The sequence below is a fragment of the Cibotium barometz genome, chromosome 13 (genome assembly GCF_041138505.1).
Source record: "Cibotium barometz isolate CiBa-2024 chromosome 13, ASM4113850v1, whole genome shotgun sequence".
NCBI classification, from domain to species: Eukaryota; Viridiplantae; Streptophyta; class Polypodiopsida; order Cyatheales; family Cibotiaceae; genus Cibotium; species Cibotium barometz.
The window spans coordinates 59,667,048-59,682,888 of record NC_141058.1 but is presented as its reverse complement, the minus strand read 5'-3'; the positions used below and the strand labels follow the sequence as shown (position 1 = coordinate 59,682,888).

General features: G+C 47.1%; 1 protein-coding gene across 2 annotated transcripts in view; it reads right to left on the bottom strand.

Annotated features, from left to right (window-relative positions):
• The window catches only part of LOC147632894 (insulin-induced protein), a 110,517-nt gene extending 96,406 nt beyond the window's left edge, over positions 1–14,111 (bottom strand). The window contains exons 1-2 of one of the 2 annotated variants that reach the window (XM_086807799.1): positions 13,841–14,111; positions 11,112–11,263 (exon numbers count right to left, since the gene is read on the bottom strand). In XM_086807799.1, the coding sequence (XP_086663925.1) occupies positions 11,112–11,263; positions 13,841–14,063 (375 nt within the window). In that variant the 5' untranslated portion in view covers positions 14,064–14,111. The remainder of the gene's footprint in view (positions 1–11,111; positions 11,264–13,840) is intronic. The other variant, XM_086807798.1, reaches the window with a different exon arrangement.
• Positions 14,112–15,841: the final 1,730 nt, after the last annotated feature.

The window sequence follows — 15,841 nt, the reverse complement described above, 5'->3', positions numbered from 1 at the left end:
ATCACTTCTTGCTGGGCCTTCTCTCGGGCGTGCATTGGCCAGGTGCAGAGGCTCATCAGGAACTTTCTTTGGTCCGGTGGCGACGGGCGGCCCGCCAGGGCCAAGGTGGCATGGGCTGTGATCACTCAACCGAGGGAGAGAGGCGGCCTGGGCATTGTTGATCCTATTTGCCAAAGCCGAGCTTTGCTTGGCAAGTTGGTGGTTCGTGGCCTCCTACCAGGCGCTGAGCCGTGGAAGGAGTTTCTTGTTTACAGGATGCTCAGCCGCACTCCTTCTCTTAGCGGCCCTTGGACCCCCAGCATCAGGTGGATCTTTACAGAGCGGCGATCCAGAGGAGTGGGCCTTGGCTTCGAGGAGCGTTTTGCAGCTAGCCTTTTGAGGGCCTGGGCACATCTGAGGCCGTCACTCTTCCAGACTCCCCCGGGCACCGATGAGGAGCGCCTGAGGCAGCCATTGACCTGGAACCCCTTGATCCGACTTCCCAGTGGCCATATGGTTGGATCGCGGTCTCACGTGTCATGGGGCCCGTTGAGCTCCGGCCCAGCCCAGTCCCTAGACGACTGGATATGTTTTCAGCAGCTGCCTCTAGAGGCTCAGGAGAGGAGACTCAGTGGGATGAGGGGCAGAGAGTTGATGAGACAGGACATTGAGGCGGCCATCCCCCGGGAGTGGCGGACCCCAATACAGGACCCTCCACCTCCACAATGGATGGGCGTCTTTACTCGGCATGAGATCCTTCTAGCGGTCTGCGGCACAGCGGAGAGAGTCGCCCCACTCACTTTCGAGGTGGGAGAGGGTGGCCAGCTTCAGAGGACACGACTAGATTTGGATGAGCTCCAGGGTTGTATTTTTCAGAGGGTGCGGGTGGTCGGCTTTCATCAGAGACAGTGGCATGTAGACCCCTCACCGGCCTCGATAGGGGAAGACTGTTCTTGGAGATTATGGGCTTGGGACAACAGGCCTCTTATTCGCCTTCAGTGGGATCCAGGTGAGTGGTTTTGGCGAGATCCCTACTCGGCCCCTACCAGCCCAGGCATCCCCTTTTTTCAGTACACAGCGAGGCTGGGGCGGCGGATTCAGAGGCACAGGATAGCGAGCACCCCGGCGGAGGCAGAGCATTGGCGGCAACAGGGGCTCTCCCCTGCCTTTCTTAGGGACTTCTGGCAGCGCCTTTGGGCCAGTTTCCGGCCCCGGAAGGTGACGCTTTTTCTCTGGCTCACAGCGCATAGAGGACTGGCTGTGGGGGCCTGGCTAGCTTTTGGCAGACACCCAGCGTCCTGCCCTCGGTGCGGTCATGCACAGGAGTCGCAGCGGCACTGCTTATGGGATTGCCCACAGGCACAGCAGGTCTGGCAGCGCGCTCTCAGGATGGTTTTTGCAGGCTCGCCAGGTGAGATGCTGGTGACGTGGGGTGCGGTGGCTTGGGCCACGGACAGCGGCCCGGCCCTTGGATATGAGGACGTCCCTGGCAGTGCGACCATCCAGGTCTCTGACAGGGCGATGGCGGTGGTTCCGACGCTAGACTTCTCTTCGGCAGTCCCTCAGGAGGGGGACGGGCACAGATGGGAGATGATCAGCAGCATGACGGCTTGGCACATATGGAGAGCCCGATGCAGGGAGGCCATTGACCGCCAGGCAACTCCACCGGCGGAGGTCATACAGGCCCTCTGGGTGGACATCATTCACACCTTGAGAGGACACTGGGGGAAACTTCAGGGCGACTCGAATCGCATGAGAGGTCGCCGCAAGGCTTTCCTCCGCACTTGGCAGCCTGGCCCTTTCCTCATCGCGAGGGGCGAGGATGTCACTTGGCACTATAGGCCTCCAGTTTGGCTTTTCTCACCTCCCACATGTACTACTAGGTAGCCCCCCCCCAGAGAGCGGCCAGCCACAAGGGTGGAGCTCAGGTGTTCACTGTGTGTTTTATCCCTCCTTGTGAGGTGAGCTTTGTAACCTTATGGCGTTTTCTCATTAACTAATATAAGGATCGTTTTTCCGGGGGGGGGGGGGGGGGGAAAGCAATGAAAAAGAGAATTTCTGCGTACTTGGTTTTTGTTCGTGATAGCCTTGTGCCAAATCATCAAACTGTGGATGCTATGTCTAATGATAGGCTGAATTTTCTTTATGCATTCAACGACTATTTTGCTGATACATTGCCAGGTGAATACCTCCCCAAAGGCCCGAAGATCACCGCATAGATCTTGCGCCAGGTAGTTCTCCACCCAACAAACCCGCATACCGAGTGAGTGCTGCACAACAAGAAGAGATCATGACGCAGGTAAATGAGCTTTTAGAGAAAGGTTTGGTTCAGCCCAGTTCCTCACCTTACTGCTCTCCTGTGCTTCTTGTTCAAAAGAAGGACGGATCATTCCGCATGTGTGTGGACTATAGAGCTTTGAACAAGCTTACTATCAAGAACAGATTCCCAATTCCGCGTATTGATGATATTTTGGATAAGCTTGATGGCTCGGCTTGTTTCAGCCGACTTGACCTGAAGAGTGGTTATCACCAGATATGAGTGGTGCCACAAGATGTTCATAAAACTGCATTCAGGACAGCCTTCGGATTATATGAATTTTTGGTGATGCCTTTTGGTCTCACCAATGCTCCTGCTACGTTTAATCGTATGATGGATAGGATATTCCGACCCCATCGAAAATTTACAGGAGTATTCTTTGATGATGTCTTGGTTTTCTCCAAGAATGAGCAGGAACACAGAACTCATTTGGTCACAGTGTTCGAAGAGTTGCGGAAGCATAAACTTTTCATTAATGCCAAGAAAGGTGAGTTCTTCCTTTCAGAGATTCATTATCTGGGTCATATTGTATCCAAAGATGGAGTTACAATGGATCCTGCAAAGATAGAGACCATTCGGAATTGGCCTGAATTGCAAAACGTACATCAAGTACGTAGTTTATGTTCATATTACAGGCGTTTCATAAGGCATTTTGCCATGATTGCCACACCTCTACATGATCTCACAAAGAAGAAAATCACTTTCAAATGGACTTCAAAAGAACACGATGCTTTCTTGCAGCTCAAGCATGCTATCATATGTGGACCCGTTTTGATTGTTCCTGACTTGCACAAGTCATTTGTAGTTGAATGTGATGCTTGTGGTGATTGTATAGGAGCTATCCTAAATCAAGAAGGGCATGCAGTTGCATACGAGAGCCGTCGTTTGCATGATGCCGAGCTTCATATGGATATCTATGAGAAAGAGCTCTTGGCTGTAATTCATGCCTTAAAGATATGGAAACATTATCTTCTTGGGGCTGAATTTGTAGTCAAGACAGATCATCAAAGCTTGAGATACTTTTTATCTCAAACAAAGCTTTCAGAAAAGCAGATGAGAATGGCAAATTTTCTTTCCATGTTTCATTTTCAGATTGTGCATACTCCAGGAAAGAAAAATGTGGTGGCCGTGCATTATCCAGGAGGCCTTATGTAGCTGCAGTCTCAGTGGCCTCTCATGGAGACTTATCTGCTATGCGAGATTTGTACCATTTGGATGCTGATTTTTGCCATATATGGACTGATTTGATGGCTGGTCATTCACATGCCTCTTATGTTATCAACGAGGGTTATCTTATGAAGGATAATTGCCTATGTGTGGTGAAGGATTTGCGTCCAAAGGTTATGGATGAATGTCACGCTCCACCTTATGCTGGTCATAGAGGTAGGCATTTTCAACTTTACCTCCCTTGTGGGTCTCCCGGAAGTTCTTTTTAGGTGGCTGTCCACCTTTTTGCAGATTTGGGACAGACTTGTCTTTCCCCTTTGAACCGCCTTTATCTTGCTTAATTTTGAGCACCAATTGCTATGTAGCAAGAGCAGAGGCTGTAAGCTATTGCAAAGTATGTTTTGGGTGCAATTCAATGCCCGAACGATAAGCTAGTTGCAATCCAGAGCGAAACTTCCTCTTTCTTTCATCCTCAGTGATTTGCATGAAAGGAGTTACCTCAAGCAACACTTTCCAAAACTTGTTGACATACTGTTGCACACTTTCATTATCTCTTTGCTCAAGTCTATCCCACTTTTGGGTGAGAGTTTGCTCCGCATTTGGTGGCAAGAACTGAGCATAAAATCTGTCCTTAAACTCCTTCCAGGTGCAAATGGGGTCTTTGGTGATCTTTTCAGTGATCCACCAATGAGCAGCGGTCCCCTTCAAGAACATGCTAGCATGGCGTACTTTAGACCTCTCAGTGAAGTCCTCATCGCTAAAAGCAATGTCAAACTGTGCCACAAATGCCAACACTTTGGAAGCATCATGCTCTCCATAAAAAACATCAAACTTAACGGACTTGTAACCTGCTTTAAATTCCTTGAGCTTTCTGGCATGAGGCTCATGGTCCTTTCTTTTTCTTTTCCCCTTATCCAACGGGGCAGCCCTATCTGCATGGGCTCCATGGGCCATCATGGAAGTTTCATGTGCTCCACGAACTTGAGAATCAGATGCATGAGACTTTCCTGCATAAGGCAATGTCTCTCCATGAGACAACTCAGAAGGCAAAGCTCTTCTAGTGGCAGACCTGTCACCCCTACCATGGGATACATGTTTTGAATGCATGTGACCTTCATGCCCTCCATGAGCACTAGCATACATATACCTGTCAAGCTTTGTGCCTTGTGGAGAAGATGCATGACGAGAGGTGATTGTCACCTCTTCCTTTTGCATAAATGACCTCAACCTTTGAGATGCGGGATCTCCATGCTTCAAGCGAGGTGGATTTCTAAATTTCAGCTCTCCATCTTCCCCCTCGTTGATGTCACCTTTGCAGAGGAGGTAGGAAAGTGCCAACTCCCTTGGCTTCTTGCCCACTTCCCGTGCCATGGACTCAAAAGTCACATCTACCATTGCATCGGCTTTCCTTGCTTGTGCCTCATTGCATCAAGCTCTTCTTCTTGCATGACTGTCTTTCCTCGAGACAGTTGTCCCTTTGAATCACTATCATTTACCCTTTCAAGGGGCTTGTGCCTTCCTTGTAAAGCATCAGAACCACGCGAGGCACTTGATGGGCCCCTCGAATTAGGCACTTCCAAAGGGTTGCCTTGGCTGTCCATTGTGTTAAGTGTGCTAGAAGCGGGGTGTCCAATACACACGTTCGTTTCCCCACTAAGAAGAGGAAAATAACCGTGCTCTGATACCAATGAAACCGATCCCGTCAAGTGGGAATAGACTCCGTTGGACACCCACACGCGTAATTGCACAACTTAAATATCACAATTTGAATGGACAACTTAATAACAACTGAAAATGAAATGAAATGAAATGTTGATAGATGGACACCAGCATTGAGGCGGAACGGGCCGACCCCCCCCCCTCAATATATGATATATTATTGAGAGTATTTAACAAATACAATGCTCCATGGGTTCAATGCACCAAATGATGTCCATGTACAACTGAGATGAATACAGTACCAAACAAGAGACTCGAAGTAGACGTTCGAAGGAGAGCGACCCACTTGAGCGGTCAAGTCTCTACGGTCCTGTGCCTTCACTGGAATCCGCGGAGAGCGCCCCATTGGTGTTCCAAGACCACGCACAAACAGGCGCTCTCGTACTAACGCCTGGCTCTCCCGATCTCGACACCCATGGACCGTGGTTCTCCAAAAGCTTGGACTACCCGGCACCGAACGGGTGTTAGCGGTAGAGAGAATCCTTTATCAGATTTACAACAAAGTTCTTTACTTAAATCTGAATCCACTTACTTGTAGCTCGCAAATGGAAGACAAATACCCGAGGTGTTTGTGTGCAGCTACTTGAGAGAGACACCAGGGCGCAGCATCCTGTCGAGAAGGATGAGGAGGAGCTGCCTGTCTAGGAGGTGCAGAGCCACCTGTAGCCGCCTATGGAAGGGAGGTGCAACCCCACGCAGCCGCCACGCAACTGCCTATAGAAGAGGTGTAGCTACCTGTTGTGGAGGAGATGCAACTGCCTCCAAAGGATGAAACAACCGCCTGTTGAAGAGGAGACAGCCGCCTGTTGTAGAGAAGGGGCAGCCGCCTGCAAGGGAGGAGGAGGCAACGCAACCGCCAGCTGAAGAGGAGAAGGTGCAAAGGCCGCCTGGCTTCAGCCGCCTGCTATGGCCGCCTGCAAAGGAGAGGGCACAACCTACTGGAGAGCATGCGCAGCCGCCTGCAAGGGTGGAGACGCAGCTTGAGGAGAGCAGTAACCGCCTGGCTGCAGCCACCTGAGAAGAGCAGTAGCGCAGCACCCTGGTGTGCAGCCGCATGAGAAGAGCAGAAGCGCAGCACCCTGGTGTGCAGCCGCCTGAGAAGAGCAGTAACGCAGCTACCTGGTTGTGCAGCCGCCTGGTTGTGCAGCCGCCTGAGAAGAGCAAAAGCGCAGCACCCTGGTGTGCAGCCGCCTGAGAAGAGCAGTAACCGCCTGGCTGCAGCCGCCTGAGAAGAGCAGAAGCGCAGCACCCTGGTGTGCAGCCGCCTGAGAGCAATCGTGCAGGGGATGATTGCTGGCTCTATCCTGCAGAAGCGGATGGGGTGGTCGCTCTCTTTTGTAGAGGTTGGAGAGGAAGTACACAACCACAGCTGGCCAGCTCCCCAAGCTTGCATGGGGGCGGCCAGTTTCAAGGTGTGGTGTGGGTAGGTGGCCATGCACCCACCCCCCACACACATAAAGGGTTAAGTGTGGGGGTTTCCCTCCCCACCTTGGCCCATATGTGGGTGCCCATAATGGGTGCCCACTTTTAAATGAATGTGAACTTACAACCTTATAAAATTTAAGATTAGAAATAAAACTATTAAACAAACAAGTGCAATACACTTACCACTTGTTCACACGCAACAAAACTCGTCAGAAAACAGAGCAAACTTCACGACTCACTGGCAGGCGTCCCCGCTTAGTAAGTGGCACGTCAAACAGACAAACGCAAGAATACAAGTCATGCGAAAACAGTTCCAAACATGCAAAACATGAATGCATGTGCAAATAGTATCATGGAAATATCTCCCGTTCATGGAACAAGTACAAAACATCTGTTAGGCACAAAAATGGCACGACAGAAAACATAAATCTTGGTCTTCCTATGGAGTGACAGTCCCATAGGTAAGACACAGATCCAAGCACGAGCCTCCCTATAGAGTGACAGTCCCATAGGCAAGACATGGCACAAATACTGGCTCTTCCATGGCGTGACAATCCCATGGATAGAACACAGTTTAGATCATACACGGGTGACACCAGTCTGGCTCCCGTCCATACGACACCATCCTGCTAACACACGGGTGGCACCAGTCTGGCTCCCGTCCATGTTAAGCAAAAATATTGGCCTCTTCACATGAGACACCGGCCTGGCCTCAAGTGAACGAGACACAAATCTGGAGACGGACCAAATGGTCGGCCAATTGGTGACAAAATCATACTTACCTGAGTGTGCTTAAGATCCACACACACACATAGCATAACAGTGGATCAATACAAGCATCTGTAATCCATGGTCATCAATGCATCAACATTACCAAGAGGACAATAGGTGTGTTTCGCTACCCACCAATCGCATGCTCCAAATTGGATTCAATAGGAAGCCACTTGATAGTCCAATGATTTAGTTTACATGTAAATTGTCCGGCCTCATGCTAGCCTTGTTATGTCCAGACACATGGGACATAACATTCTTCCCCTCCTAACGAGAGCAAAAATTGAGACAAATCAAGAGACTGGCTCTGGAGTGGAAGCAACATTTTCCGAAGTGTTGTCTTCATCTGCATGATCTCTCCATTTCATCAACCACTTAGAGTTTCTAAGGGTTGGTTGCCTATGATTAACAACTGCAACGAGCATGTGTGAACATAAACAATAGATGCTCAACATTGGCAAGCTCCAAGTCAGACACCAAGCTATCTCCTGCACCAAGCATCTCTTTTAATCAATTGACATACATGTGAACTTCATTTTGGAGATCCGATTTGTAAGCCATCTCATTAATCTTTTTCAAGATCAAATAAGGTCCAGAATACCTTGGAGACAGCTTATAGACTTTTCTAGTCCCCTTTACTTGTGAAGTTTTACAAGTAAACCTATTGGCCTTCTAGAAGACTCTAGTTGATTGCTTTTGGTTAGCATAGAATTGCACTCTATATGCTCTTTCTTGTAAACCACATCATCCCTTGTTGTTGTTTCAAGAAGTCAACCGCAATGTGAAACTTGCGGAGCAGGGATCTAAAAACCAAATAACTACTAATTTAATTAAATGACCACAACATCTCTCACATCACCATGGAAAGACAATACACAACATTAGGGCCAGAATGGGATGCTTCCCTCCTTGGTGACTATATACTATCAACGAGTTCTGGTTTCTCATGAAGTTTAGGACCTACCTTGCTACAAATTGAGTGGATGAAGGGGTAGCAACGCTTCTTGAGGCGTATTTGCAAGCTTTCAACTGAAGACAACTACTTTAGAAGCCAAGGAGCATGACATCAGCTGTGACCATACGTATCCCTCATTACTATGGATGCCATTTTTTGTTAACACAAGATTGGATGTTTCCATTTGCGACATAGATTTGCCATCGTTTTTGCAACCAAATCCAGCTCCTTGATTGCAGTAACGTTGTTTGCAACGAGATCAGGAGATGGCTTGGTCATGGTTTCCTTGTTTGCGACAAAATCAAGAACTTCTATTTGGATGTATTGTAGCTTTGGAAAATGGAGATTTTCCTTCACAAGTTGTTTGGTGTGATTTATGTCGCGTTTGCATGTTGCTTGGAACATGAATTTGTGAGCACAAATTGTATTTGAGCCTAAGCATTGCTCGAATTCATACATATGAATGTCCACAAGTTTCAAGGACACCTGCAAATCTCAAAGACGTGTGGGCGTGAAACTTAACTTACGGTTCACTCTGTGCACTTACTCATTGGTCTTATGGATTTTGCAAGAGGTAAGTGTGAAGCAAAGCCTTTATTTTATTATTATGATTATGTGTGCTATCCTTAGTTTTGTACTTGCTAAGGTTTCAACAGAACAAAACACAAATTAATGCATGAACGAAAGCATATAAGCTAATCAAGCCTCTCAATTACCATCATCTTCTCTTCTGCACACTCCTCAAGGCCTGTATGAAAGAGTGTGTCCCCCATCGCTGCTGTACAGGCAGCACCAAGCTGTCTGCAAGTAAATTGTATGCTATACAGGCAGCATCACCATGCCACATCATCATCGGTACGTTGTATGGCACACCACGTAATCATCGTGTGTGTGCACTAATTCCAAGGCTCGCTAGAGCTCTACAGGCACATCTACTACAAGTGTACGGCCAGTTGCATAGAAGGCGAGTGCAGGGCAATCACCAACTACTTTGCAATCACCACTGTAGGAACAACAGCAACATCATTGATGCACGGATAATGCCACATCATCACATCTGTGCGCATCCGTACGGCCTGCTGCTGGTGACAGCAGTACAGATTATTTTCTGCTGGTGGACTTCTTACTGAACGAACTTATTTTCACCAGTGCCGAATACTCACGGGTTGAATTGGGTGCGGGTTGATCAATTTTCACCCGTGCACAAAGAATCGGATGCGCAATTTGATCGACTGCCACCAGTGCCATCAACTACCGCCAGTGCCATGAGCTGATTTGGTCTGATTTGGGTTGCATGCCGATGAAAAGGAAGCTTCATGAGATTCATTATAGAGCTGTTTGACTTGTTTTATTTTATCTTGGATATATGGTGCTTCGGTGAGAACTCACCAAAGTGCCCACAAAGCTTCTGTACTCAGAAGCTCCTTTATGGTAATAAAGAACCATGGAGGGGGGCCGGCCCATCTTAGGCCTTTAGTGTGGTGTATATCTCACGAATTCTCAGCACACATGCACATAATTGTCTATGCATCCATTCTATCTTTCATATTGTTTAAATAAGTGAATAATAAGATCTCTCTAAGCAAGCACACGTTACAGAGTGTTCAGCCAGCAGTGTCGTCTGGATTTAGTCTAGCCCTAGAGGTGGATAGCAGGCTGCCCGGTGTGGTACAGGATGCATCCTGTAGTCATCCATGGGCAAGGAGGTCTATAATTTGGAGGCCTCATACTCAGGTGTTGCATCCAACCTGACTCTCCCCTGCTTGGGGGGTGGTATAGAGCTGTTGTGACCCCTATGGTTATGTTGGTGAGTTTGTCAACTGCTTTCCTTCGTGCGCACATATTCTGGATGCATGTTGATCACGGAGGGTTACCCAAGACCATAACAACCGTTGCTCAATGGCCTTGTCCGTTTATCAAATAGGACTCACTTAGAACTCATGGCACATGAATCTGACCCTTCATGCATGTTGCTTCGTCGTTCTTTTGATATACTAAGATATCATTTAAAAAGTCCCAACAATGGGGAATATCTGATCCATCTTTCATGGGGCACTTATACACCCAAACGAAACATCTAAAAATCATGAAATCCCAAAATTCCCTGCAAAGCCTTCTCATCATCGCACAACCCGCACAACCAGTATCGGATCACAATTGCTCTTTCTTTTCTTTTTGCAAAAAAGAGACTTCTATCAGGTAAAGCATACCATACAAAAGCAGGAGTCCTCCATGTACGAGGACTCTCAGAAAGTAATGTCATTGGCACAAAGCCAATCAAGCAGATGGTGATTCCAAGAAATACCCATGGCACTACGATAAAAATGAAAGGGCTGTCCAACCCAAGTGTGCACAAAATTCTTCCCAGGTCCCTGTTGACCTAAAAGGTCTTTGTAGACAATGCCCGCTCTACAAGTCGGTACTGCTAAAGACCCAAGACGTCATCACTCAATATAAAAACCGGTTCTTCATGGTCCCCTTGTTCAAAACTCTTTAGTTAACATACATGCCAAGTATCCATGACCAATATGGTAAGCTGGTGGGGTGAATATGACCCTCAGACAGAAAAGCCCAGACTGACTTCATAATCTCGTCTAGTTGACTCATATTTACAGTTATATGGTGATTGATTCTGTCTTAAAACATGCTCTCATTAGGTTTGGTAAGACTTATAGAAGTGGCCACATTTATGATAGACTATGTAAAGGATATAGAAAATAGCCTCTTAAGACCTAAATCATGAATTATAAATGCAATTAAAGAGACCAAAACATATACCACCACATTGGTTCGAAGAGATCCGATGGCGATTGCTCCATTTTCATAAATTTGTAGTTGCACATTGGAATGTACACCATCTAAAAGTGGGCCAATGCAAAAACCTAGACTCAGCAATGCTATGCTGATTCTAGGCCAGTTTTGTAATGGATCTTCACAATCAACAAGATGGAAGTTGATTAGTTATGCATCTATCAAAGAATGCACTATATTCCTACAAGGAATCTAAATTTTGCAGTTAAAAAACATGTTATAAATATTAGTGTGGATCCCGTTTCAGAATTCAATCGACTTTGGAACCTAAGAACTTCAGACTTCAGACTCGTTAATGTTTGGTTCAAACTGTGCAATGGCCAAGGCATCTTTCTAGCACGCAGAAACACACAATTCAACACTTTTCAATGCCAATTCAACTAGAAAAATACAGAACTGAAAACAATAAAAGCCATACAAAACATCCTCGAACACCAGAGAGCTTTGAGTACCAGGTCACAGCAAGCAGTGGTGATGTGAGGGAGCTTTTTGACTGCTTCAGCCTTCTCAAGTGCTCTTGTTGCGATTTGATTTGGAGATACATAGCTATTTCCACAGCTTCAGCCCATAGTATATTGGGTCTTTAAAGAAAATACCATGAGGAGAGCACATCACAAAATAGTGCCATAAGACTTTTCAGGATACATAAACGCTGATAACTATTAGATAACTACAATCGAATAGCAATGTCCCAGTTTGTAACACTGCATGCACTTAATGCTTGAGAGAGAAAAGAGAGATGTTGTGCACAAAAAGAGATAGACAGATGACACAAATCACTAGGAAACAATCAAATATCTGAGCTACTTTATGTACAGTGCTGAAATAAAACAACCCCCCCTCCCCTTTCTTTCTTCATTGATGCAAAGCTGCTCCTTGACTGCCGCTCAGCCTGGCTGCGTGCCCAAAACCAGCATAAAACCTGCCTGCACCGCCCACAATGGCAACTCACTTGCTCATCAGAATACACCAACTTCTGCATCATGAGCAATTATTTGTGAGATCGAGCAAGATAATCACTCAATGTGCTACTCAAAAAAGATCTCCCACTCTTTCCAACATGTTGCACTCGTGAGAAGAAAGAGTAAAGACACATTTTCTAACCCTTGCTAGACTACAAGTATGTCAAAAAACTAGATGGTGTCTGCAGAGATTTAAATTAAAGCACTCATCTTCATTTGACCACCCTCAGCTTGAGGGGCAACTTTCTTCTACATTGATGGCTCTTAATCGTGGAGCTTTTCTTCTTGTATGGATGGTCATAGAGCTGAACACAATTGCTCACAGCTTGGGGAGGAAGGAAAGTTGCTTCTACTTTTGTCTGCATGAACACTTATTGGTTAACCACACTGCTGCCCATAAGAGGTATAAAACCTCTACCTTAAGGACATTTGCGTGGCGATCAACTCATTTTGAGTGCAACCAAGTAGTCCAAGATGGCTAAAAGACCATTGATCGCATAAGCTAGCGGTCCAGGTAAAAACCATTAAGGACTAGAGTAACTCTCTCTAGGTGGAAACTAACTCGTCTTAGACAGAGATCGTCGTGAGTGTGAGCTGAGAGCCTCCCCCCGGCCTGTGCCTGCCCGCCTTCGCCCTCCCCCTCCCCAGCTCGCCTTCGCCCTCCTTCCCCCTGTCGCCATTGCCACCCCTCTTCCCCTGCTTGCATTCGCCACCTCCTCTCCCATCTCCCCTCCACACCCTCCTCCCTCTGTTTCGCCTTCGCCCCCTCCCCCCTTGCCCGCCTTCCCTCTTTGCGCCCAGCCCCCCTCCCCCCCCCTTTTTTTTTCCTCTTTATCCGCCGCCCGTCCGCCTTCCCCAGCTGTTTTTTGCCATCCCCCTTCAGGCCTCCTGTTTCCTCGCCTCTTCCCTTCAGTGCTTCAAGGCAGGCTTACAGTTATTCAGGCAACATTTTCTTACGGCAAGCTCCAGCCTCTTTTGGTCTACAACCCCCACGAGGACTCCATGGCAGCCGCTCCATCATCCCCAACTAAGGCTGCCATCCCTTGCCTAACATTTTCAGAAGCAGATGTCCAGCTCCTTGCTTCAACAATTGCATCCTTAGAGACCTCCACTTTGGTATGCAAGATTGTTGGTAGCCGCCCCTGGCGCACGGACAGCTCAAGATTATTTTACAGGCTAGCCTCCTTCATGCGCCTAGAAAGATTACTAATATTCATCCTTTGGGGCATGGCTACTACCAGGTTGAGTTTGACTCGCCAGTGGCATCGGATAGAGTCATGCAACTGAGCCCCGTCGCACTGCATACACCCAAGCCTTCTTTGCGAGGTGGCAAAAACTCTCTCTCTCTCTCTCTCTCTCTCTCATAGATGAATAACACTCTAGACTATAAAATCTCCTTTCTCCTTGCTGGATGATAATCTTATAAAGACTCTAAGCGACTCTTCACATGGGCAGCCCTGCAACTCTAGCCTTGATTCTATCCTCTCTTTTCCCGAAGTGCCTATCTGTAAGCTCTGAACTTCATTCTTTTGTTCTCTAACATTTAGAACCTTTCTCTTGTTATAATATCCCATCATGCCCTGTAAATGGGGACTTATCTGATACAAGCTCGCCAACCTTACTTCGGTTAAACAAAGTTTGGATCCGTTCTGAGTCACTCGGGGCTGGTTTCAATTCGGTGTGTGTTTCAAAAGACGACAAGTTCAGCTGGAGATTCCGTCGGAGTTTACTTACCGGATACAAGGTCTGGTGGGGATGATCTCGTGACAGGATCGTCACCTCCCGCGCTACTTCTTTTCTCACACTTCGTCATTACCACAAGGCGCAAAGCCTCGCCGCTACCAAGGGATGCTGCTCTTCGCATGCGCTCGGCCTTTACCCGCCGTGGCATATGTGCCTGACAAATCAGCGGCCGCGGTGGAGTGCATCGTAGCACGACACAGTGCTGGACGTACATGATGTGGCTGTCGGTCCGGTGCGAGCCACTGAATTAATATTGATAATCATGACATTTGCAGTTATATGATTTTAACAAGTTGTAATTTGCATCACTCATTGTTCATTGTTCATTGGAAGAATTGTTAGACAAACTACACAATTGGCTTTACGGTAACATTTCTTATACACCTATTCACCTAAATGAGCATTGCATGAGAGAGGGAGGAAGAAAAGAAGAGAAAAGCGACAATGCAATGGTTGGTTCGAGAACATGCACTTAGCCAACCCTAATGAAGGTTAATTCCTCGATGTGAAGCCGCACAGACTCACTCCACCACCCCTTGTATCACTCGCGTGGAGCTTTTCTTAAGCTAGGTAGGGAGCAATGAGAGAAGGAGCTATGGAGAGCTGAACTCCTATCTCAATGCCTTGGTGTGTGCAAGAGTGAAAGGGAGAGAGAGATCAAGAAGAAGGAGAAGAGGCAAGCAAAGGGAGCATCACCTATAAGCACACACATACGATCAAACAAGCAACCATGTATACACACAAGCTCACCACCATAGCCATGAGAGAATGAGAGAGAAAGACTCAATTCTGATAATGGGATTGTCCATTTTCATATTTCATAAATCACTTATATACATGAGCTCTCTTTTTACAATGGTCAACCGTCCATTTAACAATTGGGGCCCCAAAATTAGTTCTCTAGCTCTATGTACATGTAGGCTTATTGCTCATGGACCAAAGTTACACGTGTCATAAGCTCGGTCATCCCATATGTCTTTTACATGAAACGCTTAGCACATAATTTTGCATAAAAATGAGTTACATAAAGCATAACCACGCTTAAAATAATGTTAACCATTATGGTTAACATACCCCCCTCTCTAATTCAGTCCATCCTCGAAACTGGCAAGAAGACTCAGTGGTAGTAGAGGGAGTATGTGCAGACAAAATCGTAATGTGATTTGGGGTACTGGAGGGATCGATATGAAAAGCTTTGTAGCTAGTCCATAAGGCAGTCTCCATCATATCTTCGAAGGTTTAGAGATGCCAGGCGGGCATCCATTGGACACATTCACAATAGCCAAAAAGCTGCTTAAGGGTGGAGCCTTTATTGAGGTCGAAGGTGAGGCCTTGGGCTCCTTCATGGTAGTGACGCCACATTGAGAACTCCGCCAAGAGAGTGGTGATGAGGTTAAAGAAGCGGATGTTGGTGATTATGTGGCGAGCTCTAGTATCTGATCGTACTTAGCTGTGAATGCATACATTTGGGCCAACATGCTTTTTTCCACTCATGGATTCTGAGATGTAGGAGGGCTGATCAATGGAAAGTTGAACTAGAGCTTAGGGTTCTCTTTTTGTTTGGTGCAAAACAAGTCCCAGGCCCAGCAACAAGATGGCGGATGGGGACGTAGGTCAAGTTAATGCAGAGATGGCAGGGGGCTTTATAGTATTCGGCCCATATTTGTGACTTGAGTAAGAAGAGATGTCGCCAAACTAGTTGCTTGCCCATAAGACCAAACGTGAGGGGCCAAGCATTGGAGTGGGCCCGAATGTATCCGCCCGCGCTATCGGTGTGCAGGTGTTGTGCTTCCATGCATCCTGCTTGGCAGCCATAGGACATGAATATCCATGCAGCCTTTGATCTTTACTAGTGGCGCTTGTTGTAGCTGGCAACCGAGTAGGATGCAGATGGCTTACTCGAATTCGATGCAATTCAGAGGATCACACCAGTTGAGAGGATTAAGGGGAAGGCTCACCTCATCTTGCTCCTGTGAGGGTTGGGGTGGGATT